Consider the following 26910-nt stretch of genomic DNA (forward strand, 5'->3'; position numbering starts at 1 on the left):
ACACAGTAACAGCACAGCCTAGAAGAAACATCTATCTCAGGTCATCTGTGAAACTCGGCCTCACATCTCCTCTCCCACTAACATCTGGTCGCTACAGTACAGGATCCATTTACTGCTTAACCTCACATATCCTTTACGAAAACAGTAATGTTGGCAGAACTGGTTTCAGGTTCTATTCACCTTTAAAATGAACTGCAAACTAGAGTCCTGCATCCCTTTTGGAGATTTTAAAGCTTTATAGGCTGATGTAACTGTTTTAATTAACTCCTTGTCTATAGTGTAACTGTGTTCTCTTGGAAAAGAAAGTCTGATTAAGATAAAGTAAGTGCTCTAAAAGCAAGTATTTAGTGCACAACACATGCAGAAAAAACCAACTGGGAAACAAAGTATTAATTATTTGTTTATTTTTCCTCACACCTAGCCCTCTGAAATTAAAAAATATAGAAGAAACGTTAATATATTTTGCACATCTGAACTTTACTTTTGCGCTTCCTGGTACTACCGAGGAGTTACTGAATACTGCTGGCCGATTAATCGAACTGCTCCACTGACCCAGTTGGAGAAGCGCCGATAGCTCTTAACTCGATTGGATTTCCTGGCGCTCATATGATCACGTCGAGGTAGATGTGATAAGCAGTCAAACCGGAAATTTGGTGATGTACCCTTCAGATTAAAACGGCACACTTCAATGACTTGCAAAAGGAGCAACGATTTAATGTCATATACAGAACACAGATATACATGTTGCATAATATAGAACGAAGATGTGATTAAGTTCTGACAGTAAAATCGTAACGTGCGTTGTTATAAGATCGGCAATGATTTTTTTTAACGCTGGCTTCACCAACTCCCTAAACGGAAGTTGTAGCTAATTAAGCTAACTTGGCGCTAGCTTGGCGCTTTTTGGTTTTAAGTGGCAAAAACAACACGCACTGCGGACAATTTTACACTCTATTGCATTAGTTTTGGGTATCTCGTTAGAGTAACGGTCCACTGTGGTCTCCTTTAGTGCACCTCCCTCGTTTTAAAGCAGCCGTTTGTGGGACGGGGAATGACGCAGGATTTTCACGGAGCAGCCGCTGCGGAGCTTTAAGTTTACATTGGCCGCTGTTGACATAAGCAGCCTACAGTGGAAGACTGCGGCGGGGCAAATCCGAGTCACAAGACTTCTCCGCTGAGCTGCACGGCTGCTTTCTCTCTCCACAGGTAAAGTCTGGCCTTAAGTTAGCCTCTTTCTTCTTTATTCAGAAAACTACGCGCGGATAGAAGTGGGCTTCGCGCGGTGATGTTCAACTAAGTTAGCCCAACGGTTAACTTGACGTATATTTCAAGGCTAGTCGCTCGTCAAAGAGTCACGGCTAAACGCTTAAGCTAGGCTAATAATCTGCTTTTGCTCGGCCGCGGCATGTTTTAGCACCGTGACTCGTTTGTTTTGCTGGTTACAGTCGTAACCGCAGAGCCACAGGAGGAAAAGAAGCGTAAAAAAAGGAGCGGAAACGGTTGCGAAAACTTCCCTGTAAGTGGAGCCGCGCTGTCATTGCTGTGTGTGATGAACCAGGCGATAGGAGCAGCTGCGGGTGTCCCAGCCGGCGGTTTCTCAAGCCCTCACCGGCGCTTCCGAGAACTAGTTTTATGAAACGCAGCTGGAGGGGCAATAAGGACTTGCTGGGTATTTTAACTGCTGTGAAAGAGGCCACTCTGGCTCCGCTGTGTTTCGGTGATAATGTCTCAGTATTGGGCGAAGTTGTATCGGAAATACGCCGCCGGCAGCCGCGGAGGTAAAGCCGATCTTCTGCCCGCAGCAGCTGTTAGACGCTAAAATCCCGCAGGCTGACGCTGTTTGTTGTGTCCTTAACAGGATTTGGGAGCATGGAAAACCCCGGCTACTGCTCAGGGAGCTTCGACGGCCTCCATCACCCAAGTGACGATGATGATGATGATATGGTGGACATCGCAGGAGCCACGCTTGACTTCTCGTCCACGGACGACGTGCCGCCTCTCAGCTCAGGTAACTGCGGGGCAGCTGCTCCTGGATGAGGGGTTCTGCTTCATTCAGGTGTTGGAGGCATAAAAACTGTCATTTTCAGCCAGTGCAGGATAGTATGCAAACAGAGAAGTAGGACTGTTTCTGTGGTTTTTTATAATGTTGCATAAAAACTACGGAGGGTACCATGAAACGCATCCTGAAATTAGCCTCAAGGCCTTTCAGAAATCTTAATATAAGTTCATTCAGATGTTTAAAATCATGTGAGGACAATTCGGAGTGTCTGCAAGCCTCCAGAAGTAAAAAAAACCCCAAAAATAATCATGAATTAAGATCTCTAAAAGTCAGATCAGGGACAGCATAGAGGTTTAAGGCTCTGATCGGGCAGCATCCCTGGTACCTCAGTTTTATACCCCCTCGTTTCCCGCCTGCTCTCTGCTATCCACCAGCTACAAAAGGCAGTAAATGCTCCCCTAAAAAAAGTCAAATCTAACATGCAGGCCACATATCGTCTTCTAAATGAGGGCATGACAGGGTTAATTTTACAGTACATGCTGTTTTGGCTTCACAAAACAGTTGAACTTTGTGTGTGTAAACAATAACTTATGCTTTTTAGGTTAGCTTTTAATAGAGGACAGTGCAGGAGAGGAAGGAGGTCAAAGGGCTTTTTTAAAGCCTGTCCCAAGAACAAACAGTTCAGTCAGGTAATAACATAAACATCAGACGTGTATCTTCTCTCTCATAGTGCTAATTATCTACCTCTCCCTCATTGATGGCCCTCTTGGTTCAGTAGGTCTTGAATTCAATTCCAGGCAGCGATAATAAACCTTTGCTTCCTTTTAACCCGCATGTTTTGTTTGAGCTGAAAGATTTGAGAGCGGCAATCTCATTTCCTTCCTCTGTCGAGCTTTCTGGCCTCCTGCAGTCAACAGTGGAGCTGCAGTGGACCTCAGGTTGTTGTTTTCTGACACAGAAAAAGCTGTTCTACAAATGCTAGTGTGGCTATGTCGCTAACCTCAGGCTTATGTCCGTAATCACCGGGTACAGTGAGTGTGTGTCACATGATTTTAAGTGAGTTGGAGTCATGCAGCTGAATAATCAGTTACTACATGCTCGCTGTGTCTCTTTCTCACACACACACACACACACAGAAACCCACTGACCATCTTGATTTGCTGTATTTTGGTATGACTTCTCCAGCAGAACATAAAACAACCATTAAAGTGAGTTATGGTACCAGCAGTGTTTGTGGGAGTAGCTGTGACATCTGCACGAAGGCTGCCCGGTTACTGATGATGTCACCTTGACGTCAGTGGCTCGCCTTTAGCACAACGAACCGGAGGAGATTTATTTCTCGTGGACACCTGATGACTGCTCGGCTTATGTCATCATGATGTCATCGGAAGAACTCTGCAGTTCACCGTGGCGATGCCTCGAATTGGCCAATCAGAGCAGAGATCTAACAGAAAGGTTGAGTGAAGACTGAAAATGTTAGCTAGGGAGGCTGTTAGCATGTTTTTGGATTGAGAAAAGGGATTTTTGGCCTTTGTTTTATGAAGTTTCAAGTGTGTCTTATCCTTTAAAAACACAGCAGGGTGTTTTTGTTTTCCAGAAAAACACGTTTCTCTCGAAGTTAAGTAAACGATAAGGCATGATCACACGTTTGAAGTTCATGTTGTAGATGCACACCGGCTGCTAGCTGCTGATCTTGTCTTATCAAATTATTGTTATGAGTCTTCCTTCCCTTGTCTAAACAGACACATGCTGAGAACAAGGCCGACTGCTGGTGCGTTCTGTTCTTCTGCTTGTTATCATGCAAACATCCCGAAGGTCGAAACTGTTTCCGAATTGCGTCAACCTTATTTGCAAAGACGCAGCTGTAAACATCGTCGTGCCTCCTCTTCGCTGACGCAGCCTCAAGGGCGTTAATCATTTTTTCTTCTAACTTTTCACAACAAATCAACCTGTTAAAAACCACAGATTATCTTGATAACCATGAAAGAAAAACGCCGTCATACTGTGATATCAGCTGCCTGGTTACTGCTGATGCCACTGTGACGTCGCCTCCCCACCCGTTGAAACCGAGAGACGAGACCATGCCAGCAGGAAGGAAGCCTGGAGACGAGATTTTCTCTCAATGGATGTAGCTTCTGTCGGGTGGAAGCGTGAGTTTCCACCGCGTCAGCTTTTTGTGGGGAGTGAAGAAACAGCAGCCTCGCTTTCGAACTGACAAGCATGTATTTTTTAAAATTGCCCTGTGGTTTGTGAGAAGAAGATCATAACCCAGAGTCGCTTCATGCACAAACACGAGAATCAGCAAAACTGGAGTTGCGAGGTTTATGCCTGACAGAAGCGCTTTGCTGCTGGGCCTCAGACTGATTGTATTATGGTGTGTCAGGCTCGGGGGCAATCAGGAAGCAAGGCATCATTAAGGTTTGGGATGACAGCCAAAAAAAAAAAAAAACGGCGCTTGTGTCTGTGCCGGCTGCTCAGATTCAGGTGAATGGACTCCAGGTGGAAGCGGTAAAACCACCTTTTCTGACCTTTTAGATCAACATCGTCTCATCTTGCATTTTATTTCCTTTTTGGCATTTCAGCTCACACTTCCTGCTCTTCCTTTCCCTCTTGGGTCAAGTGCGTTCGGGCTCCTCGCTGCTCGTTAGCCTGCACTTGAACTTGTTGCCCGGGCAGTTTGCTCAAAAGCCGTTGTCAGGGCAGCCTTTAGCCTTTAGCTCTGTGGAAGCTGTTGGTCAGGGGCTCGTTAGCCTTAGAGAGGAGAGTTTGGTCTTTGGGCTTTGACTCTGGGTTAATATCAAGGTGGAGTGAACCCGTCAACAACTAGCATACGAGGAAGGTGTTTTCAAGCAGTGTGCGGTGTGTTTGCTGTCTGAAGCAGGGCCTTGTTTGTGTCCGTTGGGTGAATAAAGGCTGAAACCTGCATCGTGGCGATCCCCCGGCCGAGGTTCAGGGATCAGACGAGCCGAGCGTTTTGTGTTTTATCAAAAGAAAGACCACCTATCCCATGAAGCTCTTTGCTCTAACGGATGCGAGCGTGTCTCTGCTCGTCACTGCTGTTTGGCTTTGCCGCCCCTGTGATTTTTTTTTTTTTCCAGAGAACAAAAACACGGAAAGGAGGTGATAACAGCTCAACAAAAATGCATTCAGGCTAAAACTGTGCAGGCGCCGTTCACAGCGTCTGACTGATGTGCTCATTGATTGACGCAGCTGAACCTGAACCTGAACCTGAACCTGAACCTGCTGATCCTATGCACCGTTTTCTGCAAGTATTTGAACTGATCAACATTTACAAACGTTGACTCTTAACACCACTTGACCCTCGACATTGTACTGATGTTTTATTGACAAGAGGAAGCAGAGAGACATGATGCAGGAGCCTCTTGAAAGCCATAATACAGCTCTCGTCAGGCCCTGATTGGACTGAGATAGAAGTTGAATGGCCTGTAACACAGAACGGTTCAAGGGTTCAGTTGGACCTCATACAGCTCTGAAGAAAAGCAAGTGGTCCCACAGAAGACGGAGTTAAGATGATAAAGCAAAAAGAGGTTTGAACAGTCAGACCAAGCATGAAGTCCAGCAGATGATGTTTTATGGGTCGGAGAGTATTGAGTGCGTTTGGAAATACAGTAAATTAGCACTTTGTTTTCTTTTTCTTGGTTTTCATGAGGCGTTTTTATGTGCCGTAGTTCATTTTACTGCCGGGCATTTTATTTGTTTAAATCAGTTCCTGTTGCTTTATCGCCCGCGTTGTACAAATGAGGACGGCAATCATGTTTTTATTGCAGGCGATATTGACCTCCATCCCCTCTGTGCTGCTGTTGTGGGCCAGGATGCAATGATTGACAGGGAACGAGCCACAGCTTTTTTTTTTTCTTTGTCTTTAAATACCACAGCGTTTTCTTTGCTGGGTCACATGTGGCAACGTAAACAGGAAATGGGGAGAAAATAGAAAAGAGATGAGTGATAGTCCAATGAACAGAGGGAAGGGCAGCTGTTGACGGTTCCAAGAATGGCGAGGGCAGATTTCGGGAGTTTAGGAGGAGACCGACAGGCTGTAAAATCAAACATTTACCTGCGATTATCACGACTGCTTCCTTATACCGACGTAGGGGTCGGGGGAAGGTCGTCCAGGGGCAGTTTGAAAGCCGTGACTTCACAGCAGCTGTGGATCTGTCACGGCTCTGCCTCTGCGCGACTAAAAATTCCTCCTTCATCCATGCGAGGAAGAAGGGATTTGGCGATTTGCTCCCTTTTCACAGCAATGACCTTCGTCACATTCATGCAGTCAGGAGCTACCAGAGCAACCACAGACTTGCTGGTAAACCCCAACATGATCCACTGGTTCAGCTGGAGGTTAAGAGCTCTTAAAGTGCATTAATGCACCGTGTCAGTGGTATTCATTAGGTCTCCCAAACTCAAACAGGTAAGTGCGGTCATGCTCACGCTCGCCTCATCTTTCAAAGGTGTGACTGAGTGAGTCACAGTCGTCACCACCGAAGAGACCTTTGAGCTCTTAATCTTTGTGCTTATGAGGTTTTATGTGAGATAAAACTTCATGCATAAGCCTTTTAGGAGTGAGATCAGTCCTGAGGCCATGAGCGGGCAAAGGTTCAGTGTCGTCTCATCTGCCAATTATTTCCTGATAAATCAGGTGTTCGGTCAGGTAATTAGAAAGATGTTGATTGCAGTTTCCTAAGTCCACAATTTCATGTTTTTTATTGTCATTTTTTTGGTTTAGATACCTTATTTAAGGGCATATTAGCATGTTTTTAGCGTTGAAAAGGGTACAGCGAAGGACTTATTGCATCAGTACGTAATAAAAAAACCTTTCCAAAATGCTAAAAGTTGTCTGCTTTAGATCAGGAAGCATCTGATCAGAGAGTCCGGAAACAAGCCTGAGAATGTGATCGAACGCTCGATGCCAAATTTCAGGACTTGATGTGCTCACACACATGTTCCACTCAGATGTATTTAGGTTCAGTGCCCGGCTTAGTGTCGTGGTAAAGGCGTACTGCCAGTGCTGTTCAGTCGAGATAAAAAGACATTTGGCTCCTGGCTGTGCGAAACTGTGACGAATGACTATAAATATAAGTTTTTTTTATTAGTTTGGGCTGTGTGTTGTTTGAGTCCAACAACACATCAATGAAACAAAACCCCGACTTAATAAAAATTCTTCAGAAGTCGTTGCCTTCCTGTAACATCCGAGCCAGGTTTCCGTGATGCCGTCTGCAGTTTTCCAGCAGCCATCACATCCTCATCCTTCTTTCCAGCACGTGGAAAACTTCAGCTCGCATGAAAATTAATCAAATCAGCTGCATTCCTTCTTTATTCAGTGACCTCCGACCCACTCAATGTGATCTAAAATCGAAGTAATGACAGCCCACGACGGTCGTCACAGGGGGGTCACATGAGACGCCAATTCCCAAGGTAGCCAGACCTCAGGAGTCCAAGGTTCAGGCCCTAACTGGAGCCTGTGTGTGTGTGTCAGCCTTTTTTTTTACGTGTGTGTGCAAGTCATTCCGCAGTAGATAACACACCGTGGAGGTTTTGGCCCACAGCGCCGCCGTCACATGACAAAGCGAGCGTGTCGGATTTTCCAGTTTTCTGTGCAGACTTAAGGGTGGAGGTGGGTTGATATACTGTGGAAATATGAGATTGTAGTCTGCGCCGTCCCCTCAGGACACACACACACACACACACACACTCACTCACACGCTCAGTGCTGAGCTCAGCATGACATCCCCTGCTGGAGACCAGCAGAGTTGCTTCAGGAACTCTGTTGCTGACCCATTTTCTGATTCTGGATCAGTCTGCACTGCGCACATGAAAACGTAGCTGGGACTGTTTTGCTTCGTGCTCTTGAACTTGCAGTTCTTGTGTGTTCAGCTGCGCTCTTGTCTTTGGCACGGCCGTGTTTGTGCGTGAACCCTGCCGTAGACCGGCAACCAGCTTTTACTTCCTCTCAATCTGATGTTTCAGTTAACTTGTAGGACTTCACTGTGAGGAATTCTGGCTTGTGGCCTTCACCAGTAAAGGTACTCTCAGTACTACAGCTGTTACTGGAGGTTTGACTGTGTAAAGGGACAGTTATCCATGGTCAGGGTATTTCTTACTGTGGATGACGGCTGCTTGCTGCCTCTCCAGACTGTGGGCGTTACCATCTACTGCAGGTTTATACACTGACTGTGCATAAATACAACCAGGCTTCAAGAAACCAAACATCCCTTTAAGAGTTTTTTTCCTTCTCCGTGCACCTTGCCAGCAGGTGAAGTGGTGCCAGGGACGTTGTTCTGCTTTCTGCAGTCGACTGAGAGAACCTGTTGCATTCATTCATTTTTCTGCAGGCCGCAGCAGACCGGCTTTTTTACTTCTGTTTTCACATACAAGCAAGTAAATCAAGCCGTCAGACAGAAAGTAAAGGGTGGAATCGTCCAGTCCCGACCTTTCAGTGTGAGCTCTCACTACCACCACAAGAATTTGACTGAGGTTTAGCTCTATCTGCTTTAAATACACAGCGCTGTGCGTCTCATGGAGGCCTAATTCACCCCTTTTGTCTGAGAGGAAGTAAGGTAACACTCACTGCTCCTGAGGTCGCAGCGGGGTTAGGATCGGTGCCGTTTCATTTTAGCTCGGTGACAAACTGGTAGCTTCATCATTCAGTGCCAGACTGGTAACATAAACCAAGTGCATTTTAGTTTGTTTCAGTTCTGTTCAGTCACTTTTTGTCCCCAAAGCCCGCCCAGAGCTTTTCAATGCACCATATTCAAAAGGATTGTATTCCCAGAAAGGACTGAATTGAAAGTAAACATGCCCACAGCCTGACCCTGTCGCACAGGACTGTATATCACGCAGCCTTTCCTCCTGAAAACTATCAGGGTCCCACAGGACTCGAAGGTCAAGACCTCATAAACACAAACGAACTCATTTTTACGCCAGGAGCCTCCTCAGCCAATCAGAGAGAGCCCACAAACACTCAGCACCAATAAAAAGGCAGCTCCTGCCAACTCAGCGAGTCATCATTGACAGATTAGCCAATGGTCGCTCATTTCCAGAGCTTCCTGGCCAATGAACAAGTGCTCTGCTGGAGGCCAGTTCGTAGAGGAGTTCAGAGGAGTCACACTGACTGTGGGCTCTCAGTCTCGGGGCCGGGGATGAGAGATGGACTGGGAGTTCTGGACTGAGCAGCTGGATGAGGAGGTTCTGGTTGAGAACGGTGAGTGTGGGACTCTGCTCTGCCGTGGTCCGGATCACAGACGGCTCTCATGTCAGACAGCTGACTAACACGTTATGCAGTGTGTACATGTCACACGCCTTCGCTGCGCCTTCCTCCACCTGCGGCTGCCTCTCCACGTGGTCCAGCTGTGTTGTTGCCTTTAACACGGTGGAGGTTAAAGCCCATTTCCGCTGACTCATGTGGTTAATGTTTCTGTGTCGCAGCCTGCATGTGAGGAATAGTCTGTTTTGGCGCTCGGCATGTGTGTACAGCTGTGTTTGACGCCGAGGTCTTCAACAACAGATTCACGCTGGATTCCAGACTCTGTTATCTGTGTGTGTGTGTGTGTGTGTGTGTGTGTGTGTGTGTGTGTGTGTGTGTGTGTGTGTGTGTGTGTGTGTCGGTGCATGTCCTACTTCATGCATTTGTCGGGTCACAGAGGCTGTTTTGGCTTTTTCCCATATGATCATGACGTAACAGCTGAGGGTGAACTCTGACCCCTACCGCTTGTTTCTGCTGCTTTCATTCTGCTTTATACTATGTTATGACGTCTTCAGCCAGCTTCCCGTTGTATTTGAGGCTCTGTGTTTTTGCTCTTCAAGCTTGTTTGGGTTGTGTGATTGTATTTTGTCAGGCTTCTGCTCAGTCTCTTTCAGCTGTTATGAATCAGGGGCCATGTCCCAGTCACAGGGAACATTATTTATTGTTTTGTGTGTGAATGATCATCAGCTGGAAAACAGAGAAATCTAATCAGACAAAGGCTTGTAAATTTTGGCTATGGTGGATGATTTTCTTGTCTTATGTGCAAATAGCAGCCCGAACGAGCCAGACGTTTTTCATCTAACTTCCCTGTACGGGCTCACAAAAGGCAAGGCTGACTGATTTAAGAGGGGCGGACCTGTGATCTAAATCAAAAGGAAGCGAAACAAAGTGATTGTGGTCGTGGTGGTCTTCTGTTCTGGCTCTAGTCACATTCCACCTTTCATTACCATCAGCTGACTCCTGTCTAACCCTGCAGATAGACAGATTGATCCGGCAGAAGTACTAAACTTTGTCACCTCAAGTCACACAAGATGCTGCCAGTGTGCCTGTGAGCAAGGCACCTCCACCCTCCAGCCGCTCCAGGACTCGTATCTCATAGTCCTGGGTTGTTGTGCATGTTTGGTCAGGGAGTAGATTCTGCGCGGCAGATTTTCCTGTTTGTCAGCGTCTCACTGAAAGTTGCCAGAGACATTCCTGCCATCTGAAACCAGTCTAACTCGTCAGCTCGGGTGTGTAAATGTTCCTTGTGTTTGAATGGATACCAGTGTTGTCCTCCTCCAGTGTCATGTTAGATGTGTGGCCGGTGTTTGTGAACTCATCAAACCTCAGTTCTGCAGACAGGAAGCGCCACATTTGTGTCGTGTTTTCCATTAACAGTCGTTTTCGTTTCGGCTCAGATGGACGTTTTGGTCCCGCAGTGACTCGTCTCGGACCTGTTGTTGGCTGCTGACACACAGCAGGAATCAGGAGAGGCTTGACTTCCCGTGTTGTTTCCTGTTTCCTCCAGGAGCTGTTTTTGATTGGCTGTCTGGTAATGGTTGCAGACCGACGCTCGGGCGCCGCCACGTACTCAAACTCTTGTACTGACAGTCGATCTCACAGCTTTGTGTGTTTGCCTTTGAGAAACACTCACTAATGCAGCAACATGCAACGTTTTCTGCTGCTCTTCGTGCACAGTTCTCCTCATCTTCTTCACCCAGTCAGTAACAGTCGTCAGCAGTAATGGTGGGTTTGCTTCTGCTGGCACCTTCTCAAGGCCTTTGTGCTTTTTCATACGTGTGTTTATACGATCACAGTCCCAAGAGAATTCATGTTTTTGGAGCAAGACGAAAGAAATATCCCAATTTTCTTTGCACCACTTAACATTTGTCGGCCCCACTGCTGAGGCTCGAGGTGAGGCGGAATCTGCCCGTCACATCCGGCACTTTCTTTCTAATTAGGTGGAAAGAACACTGCAGGACTCTGTGTCGTTATGGTTGTGCAGATCGTAGATTAGATGTTATTCAACGGATGTGATGAAACATGCTGAATCAGTTGCCTGGTAGATCCATGTGATAAACACTGAACCTGTCTGTTCAGACGTCGACGAAGTGACGTCCAAGGCATAAACAGGATATCTGAATAATGGAATATAGCAGAATGAAGCAGGAGGCAGGTGTTTTGTGTGTGAGGACGTTCATATGCATCTCAAATCCCTCTCTCACCCCCTTTCCCTCCCTCCCTTCCAGGAGGCTATGAGGAGTACAGCAGCAGCAGCAGAGCAGCCGGTATGAACGGTAACGGCCCCAGTAAACTTGTGGACCCGCTGGAGGACCAGCTGCCCGGACTGGGCACCTACGAGGACTTCAACACCATCGACTGGGTCAGAGAGAAGAGCAAGGACCGCGACAGACACAGAGAGGTACAAGAGCTGTGTTTTTAATGAAGGAAAGGGCGTAAAAAGCTTATTTAGATCAGAGCTGCTCAGCACGCAGAGCTCTTTACCTCACCTGTATAAGAGTCAGATATATGACAGGTGACAGCTTGTGGTCACTGTAACAGAGCAGATTTGTCCTCTTCACATATATATTTAAAGCTCCCACAGATTCACACATCGAAACGGGAGAGCTGAGGTCATGCACTTTGCTCTCGACTGCTGGTTTTCCTGCATAGTTCAGTGATTTCAAACTGGTCTGTTTTTACAGCCACCGTAAAATAAGTTATGATCACCAGGTGGAACTTCAAGGGTGAAAGTTACAGAAGCTACGAAGTAAAAGTGCATCACTGGAATCATGTGCAAAGCAACACTGGAGCTTCTGCTTTAAGACCAAAGCAGCAACATAAATATAAAGTGTCAGTGGTGCCATGGAAAGTAATATAAGATATGACATCAACACTATGTGATCCGTGTCCGTCCAGATCACCAAGAAGAGCAGGCAGTCGACGGTGGCTCTGCTGCACAGCGTCAGCGATGCCTTCTCTGGATGGCTGCTCATGCTGCTCGTGGGGCTCATGTCAGGTAGCGCACACACTCATCCTCACACACTTGGAAGCACCGCACCGCTTCTCGACAGGATCTGGGTGGATGTTTGTTTCTAGCCGACGTAGCGGATGCACGTTCGGTTTCACTCGAGTTCAACCGACCAATCCTGACATTTAATCACAAAGGTGATCTGACGATATTCACAGCACAGTGAGTTGCCCTGATGTCAGCGGTGCACCTTTTTAGTCAGGATCGTAATCTTTACGCTGTCAATGCACAATAGCAGCGCCCATACCTGTTCATACCTCTGTGCACCTGCATCAGCTGCAGCTTAATTCCCATGTGGTGACGGACAGCAGGTGGAGAGCTGCAAAATAGCTCTAACATTGCACTGAAAGTCGGTGGGGTGACATACATCTAAGCCAAAAAGTTAAGTTTCCAGACAGAGCTGACCTGCAAAACCCTGCTCGTCGTCCTTCCCTGAAGTCCTCCTTCTCTCGTCCAGGCGCTCTGGCCGGCGGCATCGACATCGCAGCCCACTGGCTGACGGACATGAAGGACGGGCTCTGTCTCATCGGCTTCTGGTTCAACCACGAGCACTGCTGCTGGAAGTCAAACGAGACGACGTTTCAGGAGAGGGACCGCTGTCCGCAGTGGCAGAGCTGGGGCGAGCTCATCACGGGGACATCAGAGGTACGAGGACGCTCCAAAACTTTCCCACAGTGCTTAAAAAACATCGAATCCAGACACTTAGATTCATGAACTTTACATCCAGCAGGCAAGCTGTCTGGAGCCCATGTTTGTGAGGGCAAAGTCTGGCCGATAAATGCAAACTTACTGCCTCCAAATGTGTGCATGAAGCACAAAAACTCACTCTTCTAAAAACAAACTCATTGTCGGTGCTTGAAGAGACTTTCTGCTCACACACGAGGGCCGGTTTCCCTCCTCTTCAGCTGGCAAGATTTCATACTCACACAAGAAGTGACTGTCATGCATGCTCTGATGTGCCCCATGCCTCGAACAGTGAGTGTAACAGGGCTGTGGCTCCATCTACTGGTTATAAGCTGTCATGACACAACAGCACAGCTGAGCTCAGGATGCTAAGTGAATGAAACACAGCCACGCAAATCTAGTTTTTATCATGTCTCATCTTATTTTCTGTGTGTGTGTGTGTGTCTGCAGGGTGCGTTCGCCTACATAGTGAACTACCTGATGTACATCCTGTGGGCTCTGCTCTTCTCTTTCCTGGCCGTGGCGCTGGTCAGAGCCTTCGCTCCGTACGCCTGTGGCTCGGGAATACCGGAGGTAAATCTGCACTCAGAGCAGCGTGAACGCCCCTGATCGCTTATTTCTTCATCATTCGGCGCATTAACCCGCCTGTGGGTCATTTCCTCTCTTAATCTTTCCTTCATGTCATATTTCATTCATTATTGTTTGCTTTAGGAATGCGTGTGTGTTCTCAGACAGGATTTATAGCTGCACGTAATTGCATGTAATTACTCGTGTGGGTTTTATTCTCTTCTATTTTTTATGTCTTTCACTAAAAGCCGCAAGAAAAGCTTTATTTATAGATCAGTCCTGCTATTTGTCTGTTCCCCCCTTTCCCTGCTGTTCTGTATTTTTTCCTGATGGCGCCCATTTGCATTGATTTATTTTATCCCCAACTTTAATTTTATCAACATGAATTCATTTAAACTGAACCGAACTAAACCTGGAAGCTCGCCTGGACTCCCTCCATCCTCTCCGCTACCCTGTGTTCACTGTTTACTTTCTCCCCATCTCTGTTTTTTCACTCTTTATTTCTGAGGAAGTGAAAAGCCGAAGATCCTCTTACACTGTGGAAATACCAATGGGAGCGCAAACATATGCGAGCTGGCTTCATGTACACACAGCAGAAAACACACAAACAGCATGCTTCCCCTCTCTCTTCGCTCCCTGGAGGTGGAGTCCTCCTGAAGGCCTCTGCTCGGGAGGCCCGCGCACACCAGATTAACTGCTTATTTGAAAGACCAAGACCCACAACACAAACTTCTCTCCTGCCCTGTCGTCAGTGTTTACGCTCTCGCTTTCCTTTGGCTGACACGCTCGCACACGCACATCTAAACTGAATCCCTGCTGAACATAAACAGATGCGCGATCACAAACACGTCCTCGTCGCCCACACGCACGCAAACTAATCCGCGCACACGCCCACTTTTCCCCGTTTCAGATCAAAACCATCCTCAGCGGCTTCATCATCCGCGGCTACCTGGGGAAGTGGACCCTGATCATCAAGACCATCACCCTGGTCCTGGCCGTGTCCTCCGGGCTCAGCTTGGGGAAGGAGGGCCCTCTGGTGCACGTGGCCTGCTGCTGCGCTAACATATTGTGTCATCTCTTCACCAAATACCGCAAGAACGAGGCCAAGCGGCGAGAGGTAGGCCTCCGAGGCAGATGGTGGGAAGTGATAAATAATGAGACTTTATGACCGGTAATGCATTCATTGTTCTAGTTTTGGACTTGAGCAGCAGAGATGCGAAGCTCCCTTGAAGCAGCATGTTGAGAAAAGATGTGTGTGTCACAGATTCTGCGTTTGTTCAAACTCAGTTGTTTACTTTTGTACAACAGTGTTAACTAAATGATGTGCAGCTACACATATAGTCGTGCAGTGTCGTGGAATTCACCAAATGTGGATGCGATTTTAGAAAAATCTGAGTTTTTCTTACAATCAGAGGCCTTTTTCCACAGCGCATAAGCAGAATTAACAGGAAAAAGACACCAGGAACTATATTTCTGTGTCATTTAAGGGCAAGCTGAAAGATGCAGCGTGTTAGCAAGAGCTCATTGCTCAGCAGTGGGTCGAAGCCTTCGTAGCTGCATGCAAGAGTCAGATATTCTGTCGGAGGACATGAAAAGCTCCGTCTGTTTCTGGTCAAGTTTCGCAAACAAGGATGCGAGAGAGAAACGTGAGAGCGGCCTCCATCAGACCGACTCACTGCTGTGCCCGAGCTGCACATGGACACTGTCCTGCTGAGGAGCCGTTTGATGAAGAGCAGCGCCACGCTGTGTTGCTTCACATTCATTGATATTTATTACATTTTCAATATTTTCCTCCAGAACTGACGTTTTATTTGTCCTGCAGCCACATAATTACGATCTCTCTCCGATTACAAAATGAGATCTGAAATCGTAAAACACATGATTCAGAGCAATTAAAATGGAAAACAGAGAATTTGGGAAAGAGTAAAACGGAGTCTGGAAAAGATTAAAACAGATTTCACAGGGCTTCGGCTGTTGGCTCTGAAAGCCGGGAGGAAAATACCTGGGAGTGAAATATCAAACTGAACAGGCTGTCTGTCTTAGAGTCTTTGAACGCATCATCTGAAATCCCAGAAAAACGGCAGCTAATCTTCAAGTAACAGCTCCTGTCATGGATTGGTGTCAGCTGTAAGAGCTTGTTTTCCTCTTGTGAAGGTGTTATCGGCGGCGGCAGCAGTGGGCGTGTCTGTGGCCTTCGGCGCTCCCATCGGAGGCGTCCTCTTCAGCCTGGAGGAGGTGAGTTCCGCTGATTAACGAACATTTCCTCTTCATTAGCTGATTGAGTCATTTGCCTGGTAATCGTCCGCCTGCGTCTGTTTACCCTGACAGCATCAGAGGACATCTAACGCAACACGTGACCTAAAACACACCACAATTGTGCGGCACGTCCTTTGATACTCTTTGCGAGACGTATTTGATTACAGCGAATCACGCGAAGCAGAATGAGAGCGGATCGGACCGTCTCGTGCCAGTTGTTTTATCAGTCCCAGATAAGAAAAGTGATCTCGCCGCTCCTTGTTTAGTCTCTCTTCAACATGTGGCTCTGCGCTGGCACCTCGGCGGGAAAAACCAGCAGAAATTCTGCGCGCTGATAGTTTGGGAAATAAACGAGTCCTGGCAGCTTTGTAATTAAGCTCAAAAAAACACTCAGCTGACTTGTTGTGTGTGACGCACGACATGCGAAGCTGTGCCGAAGAGATAATCCAGAGATTTGTGTTCATCGCACGAGAATGTGATGATGACTTCTTTGTTTTTGTTCAGCGTTTTTAGAAGAAATTTGAAGGAGAATCACAGTTTCATGAAGTGTTCCTGAGCTCGTGCAGTAATCGCCTTTCACGCCCAATCACGACACCATCACCTGTTACCGGTGAGCCTGGTCACCTGTGGAATGATCCAAACAGGTGTTTTTGGAGCGTTCCACTTCTTTCCCAGTCTGTTGTTGCTCCTGTGCCAAAACGTGTTGCTGCATCAGATTCACAATGAGCATAAATTAGCAAAAATCAATGAAGCTGATGAGTTCAGACCTTAAATACGTCGCCGTCGTGCTGTTTTTCATCGAGTATGTGTCAGAAAGGATTAACAAATTATCACATTCTGCTCTGTTTGCTGAGATCGTAGCTGTGGGTGTGCAGCTGGCCTGTGAGCATCTGGAATCCAGATCATTTCAAAACAAGTAAACAGAAGAAAGACCTTGAAGCATCTCTTGATCTATGGAAACCATGAGTGGTGAACTCCATCTTAATAATGATGTAAATTGTACCACCAGTGCTTCCTCTCTGCAGCTGTTTCCAACTAAAAACAGGCTTTTCAGACACTTCTGCTCAGCCACTTGTTTCCGAGCAGGACAGAAGTCTGGAGAGACGTTCAGTGTTTATTTGTTTGACTTCCCTGACAGAGCTTCTCTCTCATCGTGTATGTCTTATGTTCTCCTCTTCCTCCAGGTGAGTTATTACTTCCCTCTGAAGACGCTGTGGCGCTCCTTCTTCGCCGCCCTGGTCGCAGCCTTCACTCTGCGCTCCATCAACCCGTTCGGAAACAGCCGCCTGGTGCTGTTCTACGTGGAGTTTCATGCCCCGTGGCACCTGGTGGAGCTGGCCCCCTTCATCCTGCTGGGGATATTCGGCGGCCTCTGGGGGGCGCTGTTCATCAAGGCCAACATCGCCTGGTGCAGGAGGCGTGAGTAGTCATGGAGAATGTGTGTGTGTGTGTGTGTCCTTTCCACCCTTTCCTCTAAGCAGCGTTCCTCTCTCTCGCAGGTAAATCTACTCGTCTGGGTCATTACCCCGTCATCGAGGTGCTGGTGGTGGCGGCTCTGACCGCCGTGCTCGCCTACCCCAACAGCTACACCCGGATGAGCGGAGCCGAGCTCATCTCCGAGCTGTTCAACGACTGCTCCCTGCTCGACTCCTCACAGCTCTGCGGCTACAAACAGGTCCGCCGCCGCTGCCGCCGCCACTTTGCGTGCGCAGCTGTTTCTACCCAGTTAAAGGCAGAGTGAGCGGGATTCGCCGTTCTGCGGCGCTGTATTAAGCTGCTGTCTGCTTATAGTTTGAGATATTGCTGGGCGTTAACCTTCGGGCAGTGGGTGTGAACCCCCAGCCAATAACAGCGCACAGCGTGTGAGGATGGCCCAATAGGAACGTAGCGACCAGGTGATGGATTGTGGAGCCGCTGAGGCAGGAGGAGGGGCCAGCTTTGGATGCTGACAACCCGCAAGGGACCAGTCGTGCTCATTCTGCCTTTAACTGGTTTCATCTGTACTTTCTGCCCTTTTCTCTGCCTAACTTGAACGTTTAACCCTGTTTTTTGTGTCTCTCTGTCTGTTCCAGCCGGCCAACACATCAGAAACAGGTGTAGGTAACAGTCTGGCTGACCGGCCTGCAGGAGAAGGCCTGTACACCGCGCTGTGGCAGCTCGCCCTGGCTTTAGTCTTCAAGATGATGATCACTGTGATCACCTTTGGCATGAAGGTTGGCCCTGACACACGTTAACACAATGTTAATGTGCTGCTTCCATGACAAATCTGCGCAGCATGGCGTGTGAACGCGCCGCAGCCACAGCTGTCTCTGATATGTCTGGAGGCAGATTGTGAACCAGCGTCATAGTTTCACTCACTGCTCATCTGGCCCACTTTGCAGCTCTGATGATGTGGAATTGAACCTCTGGAGCCTTTTTGGATGATTTACATGCTGAGTCACAGCGGCATGACTCACTGTCATGTGGCTCCGCAAAGGGTCAAGTTGGTGACTGTTGGGTTTGGATGTTTATGAAGAAAGTTTGTTCTCTGTAAGCTGAGCGGCGATGCCCTTCATTTGGCTGAAAATGGGAAAAATGCTTTAGCGTATCTGTTCAGTCAGTGACTCTTTAAGTTATCTTCGTTTCCTCATATTCAGCATTGATAAGCAGTATACAAGCACTGAATATGTGGTTTATAACACAGACATAACATGGAGCCACCCAGAATGCATCAAACTAGAGCTGGGAAGTAAACATATTCCAGGATCTAACATCATAACGTCCAAAAGACATATTCTGTGTCATCCAGACCACGTTCGATATCCAACACAGCAAAACAATTTTGCAGCGAATTTAGAAAATTGTTCAAGGCCGGATGGCTGAAAACGTTTTTTCTGCCCTGCCAGACAGCCGACCGAGACTCCGTCCCTGAAAAGCAGTAATCCAAAGTGTAAATGTGTCAGGCTTAACATGTTTGTCAGCCTCACAAATACGCTTCATCTTCAGTGCTTCGCGTCCTGTTTTGCATTGTCTCCACCATCTTGTGAGAACAATAAAACTTAAATGTGGAGTCTTTTACTGCTCAATGAATTGAGCTGCTTCATCTCCATCTGTCCCCCCAGGTTCCCTCCGGTCTCTTCATCCCCAGCATGGCGGTCGGAGCCATAGCTGGCAGGCTGCTGGGTGTCGGCATGGAGCAGCTGGCCTACTACAACCACGACTGGTTCATCTTCAAAGGGTGGTGCTCGCCAGGAGCCGACTGCATCACCCCGGGGCTCTACGCCATGGTCGGAGCCGCCGCGTGTTTAGGTGAGAAATAAGATGGAGCGGCCCGAACGAGGCGCCGGGGTGAGCAGCTCAGATATCCAGAAGTAGCCTGGAATCGATAAAACGCTGCTGGATTGGGATATTTTCTGCGTGCCTGAGTGGTTTCGAGTCCCTTAAATCAAATTTTCTTAAAAAAAAAATTCGTTTTGGACCCGAAGCAAATCAAGAGGGCTGAAGCATTTTAATAAAAATCAGGTTTCTTTTTACTTTTTTCCCACAAGTGTCTCACAAAATAAGGATTTTAGGCATCGAAACGCTTTAAAAGGTGGTAATTTGTAGCGTGTCACCAATTAATGATTTATTTGTTATTGAATATTCTAGATTCTTATTGGATCAGTTGAGTTTTTGTGAAAACAAATCCACAGATGTTTGGTTTATGTGAGGATTCGTGCCAATACTCCTTAAAATGACACACTGGGAACAAATATAAAAGGCCGCCATTAAATTAAATCCTTAAGCGCGCCGTCCAAAACGGCTTTTTTCCCGCGTTCGCTGTTTTGTGAGTGCTGAAGGACGGCGAGAACGAAGCGTTTGCTCGACGGCTGAGTAAAACAGACGGCGGCTCAATGCGTTTCACCCACAGAGCGTTCAGAGTGACCGGCCGCAGTCGACCGCCACTGAAGTCACCGTTTCTGAAATGTGTTACTTATACGTTGATGTTGCTCTGAACCAGTTTAGTGCACGCTGTGTTTTATGATCGCTCTCGTAATGCAAGTGGCTGAGAATCACTTCCAGCACCGAGGAGATGTCAAAGCCAACGATCGTGTTCTTTTTATGGCACCACTGTTTGTCTCTGTCTGTAATATCCTCACTTGGCTTTCAGAAAGGCTGTCGACAGCGGTTACCCTGAGGTTGTTTGTGTCCTTAAGCTCCTAAATGACAAACGTTCTCTTATTACTTATGCCTTTAGATGATGGTACACGTCGTAGCTCCCCGTGGGAATGGTTGCTGTTGTGTTTATTGTATTATTCTTTGACGCATCGAGGTTTTAATATTGGCTGTGACGTGTTTTATGTCTATGTTACTGTGTGTTTTTGTTTTATGTGCGCTCACAAAACCGAATTCCTATTAATCATGCTAAAATAGGAACAAAGTCTTGAGTCTTGAAGCTTATGTGAGCACGTGAACGTTGTCCGGACCCTCCTCAGGCCGGCAAAATGCCACCAGTCACGAGCCGGAAACTGGCGAGCTTTACTGGTGAGCCTCTCGAGCAGGTCGTGCTGGAAACTGGGAAACAAAAGCTGCCGTTGCAGGCGAGTCTTGAGCGCATTTAATCATCTCCAGTTTTCCACTTTTGAAGCACTGAGCTGCTAACAGAAGAGCGCCTGTTGTTTTTTTTATCCTCCTAAAAATGGATGTGTAGCACTCTTTGATGTCCGCTTGCCTTCGGCTAGTTGTTTAGAAGAAGGAAGCCACAGAAGAAGAAGCAGCAAGTTAACAGTGCAGCTTTGGTTTCTGGCCGCTCCCAACAAGATGATTATAATTTGACTCAGGGTGGAACCGCTGACCTAAAACTGCATTTCTCTGTCACCATGAGGGACAATGAAGAGCTCAAACTTTCAGTGTCCAATAATAAGTGATGATATAACTCCGGGGAAATGAATCAGACAGTGATTCAGCAGAGAGGACCCTGAGTCACCTGCAGATGCTTTACTTCACCCCCTCCCGCCTCCCTCCAGGTGGAGTGACTCGCATGACGGTGTCGCTGGTGGTCATCATGTTCGAGCTGACCGGCGGTCTGGAGTACATCGTCCCCCTCATGGCCGCCACCATGACCAGCAAATGGGTCGCAGACGCTTTCGGAAGAGAGGGAATCTATGAGGTGAGGCGTTTACGAGAGCGATGTGGTTCTCCTAACTGTGAGATGTCGCAGCACGCGCTCGCCTAAAGGCCGTAGGTTTGAGAGATTTGCTCATTTCGATGCTTGTGCAGGCTCACATCCGGCTGAACGGGTACCCGTTCCTGGAGCCCAAAGAGGAGTTCGAGCACAGCAGCCTGGCGGTGGACGTGATGAGGCCCAGGAGGTCGGACCCGGCGCTGGCTGTGCTCACGCAGGAGGGCATGACCGTGGGGGAGGTGGAGGTGCGGTCACATGCACGCACACACGACAGCGTACAGATCATGACACACACTTATATCGAAGCAAACCGTGTGCAGATATGATGGATGGTTTGTGGGTGTACCATGTTACAGTGGTTGTCTTTGTCCCCAGGCCTTGGTGGAGGGCACTCACTACAGCGGCTTCCCTGTGGTCGTCTCTCAGGAGTCCCAGAGGCTTGTGGGATTTGTGCTCAGAAGAGACCTGCTCATATCAATAGGTGAGAACTGTGTGTGTGTGCGTGTGTGTGTGTACATGGAAATAAGAAAGAACTTCATCTGACGGCTTTGAACGCACCGTAAAGCTTAAATTATACAGTATAATTTAGTTTGATTCTTATTTGATAATTCATTTCAGACAACGCCCGAAAGCGTCAGGAGGGCGTCGTCAGCGCCTCCAAAGTCGTCTTCACCGAGCACGCTCCAGCCCAGGCCTCCGACGCGCCGCCGCCCCTCCGCCTCAGAGGCATCATGGACCTGAGCCCCTTCACGGTCACCGACCACACACCCATGGACATCACCGTGGATATATTCAGGAAGCTGGGGCTGCGCCAGTGTCTGGTCACACACAACGGGTGAGAGCACACCTGATTCTGTTCACTTTTGTCACTGTGCACGGACCGGCCACGCTCCCACGCTCGTAGGTCTTAAGGTGCGATACCCTCAGGAAGCTGAGCTTGTGGAGGGACGGAGGTAGTGACGGATGGATGTGTGGGAGAGCCGCGGGTCATTCTGCTGTCAGTTAGGGAGGAAGACACCGACAGCTAATGGAGGGAGGAGAGAGCGCGGATAATTCTTCAGGTGTATTTTCCCAAAGCTCTTCACCGCCGCTGACCTCGTTAGCATGAACTTTACGCTGTTAGAGCCCCTCTGTCCGTTGACGTAATGCCTTTTGGGCATTTGGATGTTTTTTAATGGGAAACATGCATCTACAGAATCGGCAGCGAAGCTCGCACAGTTTTTGGCATCCGGCCTGCGAGACCACGCCGCAGAGGAAGAAGAACAGCAGTCCTCTCATTTGGTGTCAAACCAGTTTCACGCTGCTCTTTTCTTTCATGTAGCCTGTGAAATCAAATCTGCCACTTTAAAGCGATCAAGACATGATTTATGGAAACTGAGCAGAAGACGAGTGCGTTCCCTCTGAGCATCTGTTAAAGGAAACACTGAAGCTTTGGTGAGAGGTGTGTTCGTTAGGACGTCCCGCAGCACTGACGTGGACTGGACGGCCATCTGAACGCAGAATAATTCAGGGCTGCGATTAGCAATTGTCAGGAGTGCACAGAAGTGCTGTGTTTTAGTTCACAGGATCATAGCAGTTTGCACACATGTAACAGCATAGCTTGTGGTTTCTCTTTGTTTCTTGTTCCTGACTCACAAGGGAATCATTTTCCGGCCAGAAAGCGTCGGCTGTGCCAGTTTTTGTTGAGCTTTCAGTCTGAGGCTGATAGACTAATCAGCCACTGAGAAGTGGGCCGACGTGGACAGATGTGTAGAAAAGGGATAAGAGAGGGCGCAAGTGCTGAGGCAGAGAAGCTGAAAAACAAAAGAAATGTTGCAGGAAGAAGGAGAGAAGAGGCAGTTCTACTCCACTAATCCACTAATTCTTTCATCGTAGACTCACCTTATTTAGTTTGATTATGGGGGTGGTCACTAGATCAAGAGCCAAGTGCACACAACTGCCATCTTAACTGCGCCATGTGAGGGTTAAATTCAATGAGTCCAGGACAAAATATCTGGACTTTTAGTCTGTAGAACGGCTCGAGTGTCCCTCCACTCCACTGGAGCCTACACTTCCCATAATGCAACGTGACAGCATCTTGGATTCCACCCTCCCTCCTGCTAAATCTACAGTATCACAGCCCAGTGCTGGTGTTTGCTGTTTTCCCAGCACAGCTGTAGCCCAGAGGTGAAGTGAGCTCACTGAAGTGAACATCAGCCGCCATCACGGGCATCCAGCCGCTTACTCGCACGGCAGCCGGATTCACTCCAGGTGGTGCGTTTGTGGCCCAAACGCAGTCGTTTTGGACCAGTTAGCATCTCAGGAGGAACCTGTGGCAGCTCCAGGTGTGACAGCAGAGGGAGAAGCGACTGTTCGGCTAAAGATGTTAGCGCAGATGCTGCTGCCAGTTTCCAAGGATGTTTCTGTGGAACAAACCATCTGCATTGTTAGGTCCACTCGCTGCCTTGCCCATGGGCACGTTTGACCTCGCACACGGCTGTTGAAAGGCTGCTGACAGGTCTCGCTCAGATTTGCTTCAGATGGGCTGCTTGTTGGCCAATAACAGAGGAATGGGGCCTTTTTTTTTCCAGAGTGGATCCATGAAAAACATCTTCTGAGGAATCACACGTTGTTTGTGGGACAGATGGTGAAAGGGAACGAGAGGCGCCGAGAAGGGGCTGAGTGAAGGGAAGGTTTGGGCTTCAGGCGAAGAGGAAGATTTAATTGAATATGACGGAAAGCTGCTGTTTGCTGTGCAGGATGGGCAGGATTTGTGCTTTCCCGTGTGGTTTTCGAGCCAGTGAATCAGTCATTGTCTGGGACTAAAGCGAGTTTACACACTCAGAAGAAAAGCCCTTCAGGCCCAAGATCTCTGTGGTCGTCTTCTGAGATGAATACTGTTAATTTCACCACGCTGACTGGCAACAATGGTATTTTCCCAGACTATCTTTAGTTTAGTTTATGTATCTTTATTATATTTAGCTCAAGGTCGCCTGGTTGGCCGGAGTCGTACCCAGTTGAACTTAAAAACACCCCTCGCCGGGTTTGTTTCTTTTCTTTTGTCAGCTTCGCTTTATTTTGCAAAACAGGAGCTTTACTCAGAAATTGGATACATAATTATGACAGAGCCCACAAAAACATCGCCTCAACCTTGAAATTTCTGGAGTTCGTGGTTATTTTTTCTGGTGCCTTGGTTTTTTTCTCTGTGTTTGTGATCCCCTTCACGCCGGTCAGCTGATGAATCCCATCAGGTCGCTTTTCTGTGACATCTGCTCGCATGATTTATTCTCACTGGGTGTCTTCTGAGGACACTGTGCGTTTTCTAACAATACGTAGAAGCTGCTTGTTATTATTTTGTTCTCTCTTGAAGTGTAGGTCTGGTGATAATCTATATTTTTGTTATTGCCAACATCTTCTATGAGAAAGACCAAAATCAGCCGTGTGTCAGTGCGTTAGACGTCCTCTGTGGCTCTCAGCCTCATTGGTTCCTGTTGAAGATGTGCTTCTTAAAAAATGTTAAATATTCTCCTGTTGCAGGTTTCAGCTGCTGATAGTCAGTAAATACAGTATTTACAGCAGCTGGACGTGTTTGTCGGATTACAGCGACCTCTCAACCTTTAAATTCTTCGATCACATAACTTACTAAATGACCCTCTGTAGCCACAAGTTACAGTAATGGGATTTGGTAAATGGTAAAATGTGGTCAAACTGGCTTTTGTTACTTTATTTACACAGTAAAATCTAATCTAAGGTTTGCTAAGGTTACCTAGCGTTAGCCACAGACCCAGTCAGGCTGCAGCTGTGACTGAGAAAACTTTCTTTTGCTTCTGAATTCAGCGTTTGATTTGTGTCTCGCTCTGAGGCAAAGCTGCTCCTCAGCCCACGCCTTTTTATTGTAGCGTACTGACTTATTTCCCTCTGCGTCTGACCGTGCTGAACAACAAGCTGCCGGTCCCATTGTTGTCTCGGAGCGGAGTGAAATATTCTAGGAGTGTTGCGCAATTAATGGCTGCACACTAGGGGACGTGGTGGCGCGCAGAAGTCACACTTTGTTCGTAGCTTGGTTCAGCAGCCGCAGTTTGGGGACAGCACGGCGAATGCGTGCGAGCATCTTCAGCGCGTTGGTGTTTACATAACCTGAAAGAGTGAAGCAACGCCGACACACCGCCCTCGTCTTACCCACAACTCTCTCTCTGCTGCAGTTCTGGCTGCTTGGGAATTATTCCCAAACAACTGATTTGCGCAATCAGCTTGTTGTGCTAACCTCAGCACATGTTGCTAATAGCGTGCGGCTAAAACGTGTAGCCTGGCGGATCGTGATGGTTTGGCACAGACACACGAAGCGTTACAGCCCTGCTGCACATGAAACACCAGATGTCACCTCCCTCTGTAGAGAGGACACAAACGCCGGAGGAACTAGATTTGACTTGACGTCGCTCAGTTCATGCTCTTGTTCCAAGCTGTCCTGGTTGTGAGCATGAAGGTATTTAGAGCTGATGTGTCGGCTCTGATTGGCTTTAACGTAATCAGGCCTCCTTCACTCTGTTTACTCTGTTTTCATGGTATTCTGATCTCCTTCTGCTTCCCTCTTGGACTGTCGTAAAACCCAATTTAGCCACAATTTCAAGACAGGAGGCCTCCACTCAGTGTATGTGTCTCTGCTTTCTGTCCCCCCTTTCGTTTCCAAGACCAAGCAAACAAGTATGAAATGAAGTAATGTGCTTGTCCTTGACTCGTCCTCTCTCTGTCATTAGGAGGCTGCTGGGAATCATCACCAAGAAGGACATACTGAAACACATGGCGCAGATGGCCAACAGAGACCCCGACTCCATCCTCTTCAACTGAAGCCCTCCGACCTTCCTCTTCGCCGTCCTTCCACCTCTCCTCCGTGGACCGGGGGACGAGGAGACACCAGCTCGAACACCCGAATCAACAAAACGCACCTTTACCTCCTCAACTTTTAAAAGGCTGTTCAGAGAGGGCCAAGTAAGTCGAGCTCCGTTTGCACAAGAAGAGAGAACAATGGATTTTTTTTCTTTTTTGTGTGTGTGTGTGTGTGTGTGCGTGTGTGTGTGCGTGTGTGTGTGAGTGTGTGTGTGAGTGTGTGTGTGTGAGAGATGGAGGCGTTTGGCTGTTCGACAGAGTGTGCACCACTGAAGACAGAAAAAAGAAAAGCTCTCAGAAACAATGACTCATCTGACACTGCAAATTCATGTTCGAGAGGACGGACCCAGAAGGACGCAGGACAAATACACGTGAGACACAAGTCAACGGAATATTTCACATCTGCTCCTTTTCGGCTTTTTCCGTCCTCGTTTCTTTAAAAAAAAGTCCACAGATGAAGAAAAAAAACCCGTCACCCTCCACAGGCCGCCTGGCTTCTCTGCTACACCTTAAGAGAAAAACACTTTGAAAGGAGGTGGGAACAGATACTGACAAGAGGAGGAGGGGGGAGAAATAATGACATCAGGGGAGATAAAGGGAGGTCTGGGGAGCTCCGTGCCTGCCCTCCGGCCCCTCACAGCGAGCCCAGGCAGAGCGCTCTGAGCTGGGCTGATGGATGTGCAGCCGCCTCCCCCCTCCACCTCCACTTTCCTCCCTCCCTCTGTGAGGTTTCCTGCCGCCTGAGGCGAAGCATACAGGAGTGTGAGAAGAGGATCTAATACACACACTTACACTCCATTAAGACTCGTGACAGCCTGGGAACTGTCCAGAAATGTCTTTTTGTCATATAGACTCTTGAGAGTCGTAACCCGGCGCGAGACTCCGTCCTGGGAACTATGCAGTGCTGTCTTTCCACGTGTTCTCCGACAGAAATCATGCACACACGGCGACCATGCTGAGAAAACCATGCCATGCCTTACGGGAGGGGTTTCAGGGGTTTCTCGGGCCGCTGTGGAAGGGCTAAAAAATGCAAAGAGAGAATCATTACACAGATTAATTTATGTAAATGTAAAATTGTTCGTCCCACTAAATTATTTCACTGACTTAAACGAGTGTTTCCTGTCTGTTAT

At 47.8% G+C, this 26910-nt stretch overlaps 1 protein-coding gene across 2 annotated transcripts; it reads left to right on the forward strand.

Annotated features, from left to right (window-relative positions):
* The first annotated feature begins 866 nt into the window (after window positions 1-866).
* Window positions 867-26889, forward strand: clcn5b (chloride channel, voltage-sensitive 5b). Of its 2 annotated transcripts, none has more exons than XM_076725081.1 (17): window positions 867-1206; window positions 1859-2008; window positions 11486-11658; window positions 12156-12255; window positions 12725-12912; window positions 13402-13524; window positions 14429-14635; window positions 15673-15753; window positions 16959-17193; window positions 17274-17449; window positions 17847-17987; window positions 18876-19062; window positions 20760-20902; window positions 21013-21162; window positions 21293-21398; window positions 21536-21752; window positions 25651-26889. In XM_076725081.1, the coding sequence occupies exons 2-17, from the start codon at window positions 1870-1872 to the stop codon at window positions 25739-25741; spliced, it is 2457 nt and encodes an 818-aa protein (XP_076581196.1). In that variant the 5' UTR covers window positions 867-1206; window positions 1859-1869; the 3' UTR covers window positions 25742-26889. The 2 variants fall into 2 exon arrangements, with proteins under 2 accessions (XP_076581196.1, XP_076581195.1); XM_076725080.1 differs by lacking the exon at window positions 867-1206 and adding an exon at window positions 1637-1778.
* The last annotated feature ends 21 nt before the right edge of the window (window positions 26890-26910 follow it).

This window comes from Chaetodon auriga, chromosome 24 (genome assembly GCF_051107435.1).
Source record: "Chaetodon auriga isolate fChaAug3 chromosome 24, fChaAug3.hap1, whole genome shotgun sequence".
In the NCBI taxonomy this organism is placed as follows: Eukaryota; Metazoa; Chordata; class Actinopteri; order Chaetodontiformes; family Chaetodontidae; genus Chaetodon; species Chaetodon auriga.

Excerpts from the sequence above, each read along its gene's own strand:
- clcn5b (XM_076725080.1), top strand. The coding sequence starts at position 1,724 with ATGTCTCAGTATTGGGCGAAGTTGTATCGGAAATACGCCGCCGGCAGC. Across the intron at positions 14,636-15,672 it reads ACGAGGCCAAGCGGCGAGAG|GTGTTATCGGCGGCGGCAGC; the intron begins GTAGGCCTCCGA and ends CCTCTTGTGAAG. Across the intron at positions 21,753-25,650 it reads TGTCTGGTCACACACAACGG|GAGGCTGCTGGGAATCATCA; the intron begins GTGAGAGCACAC and ends CTCTGTCATTAG.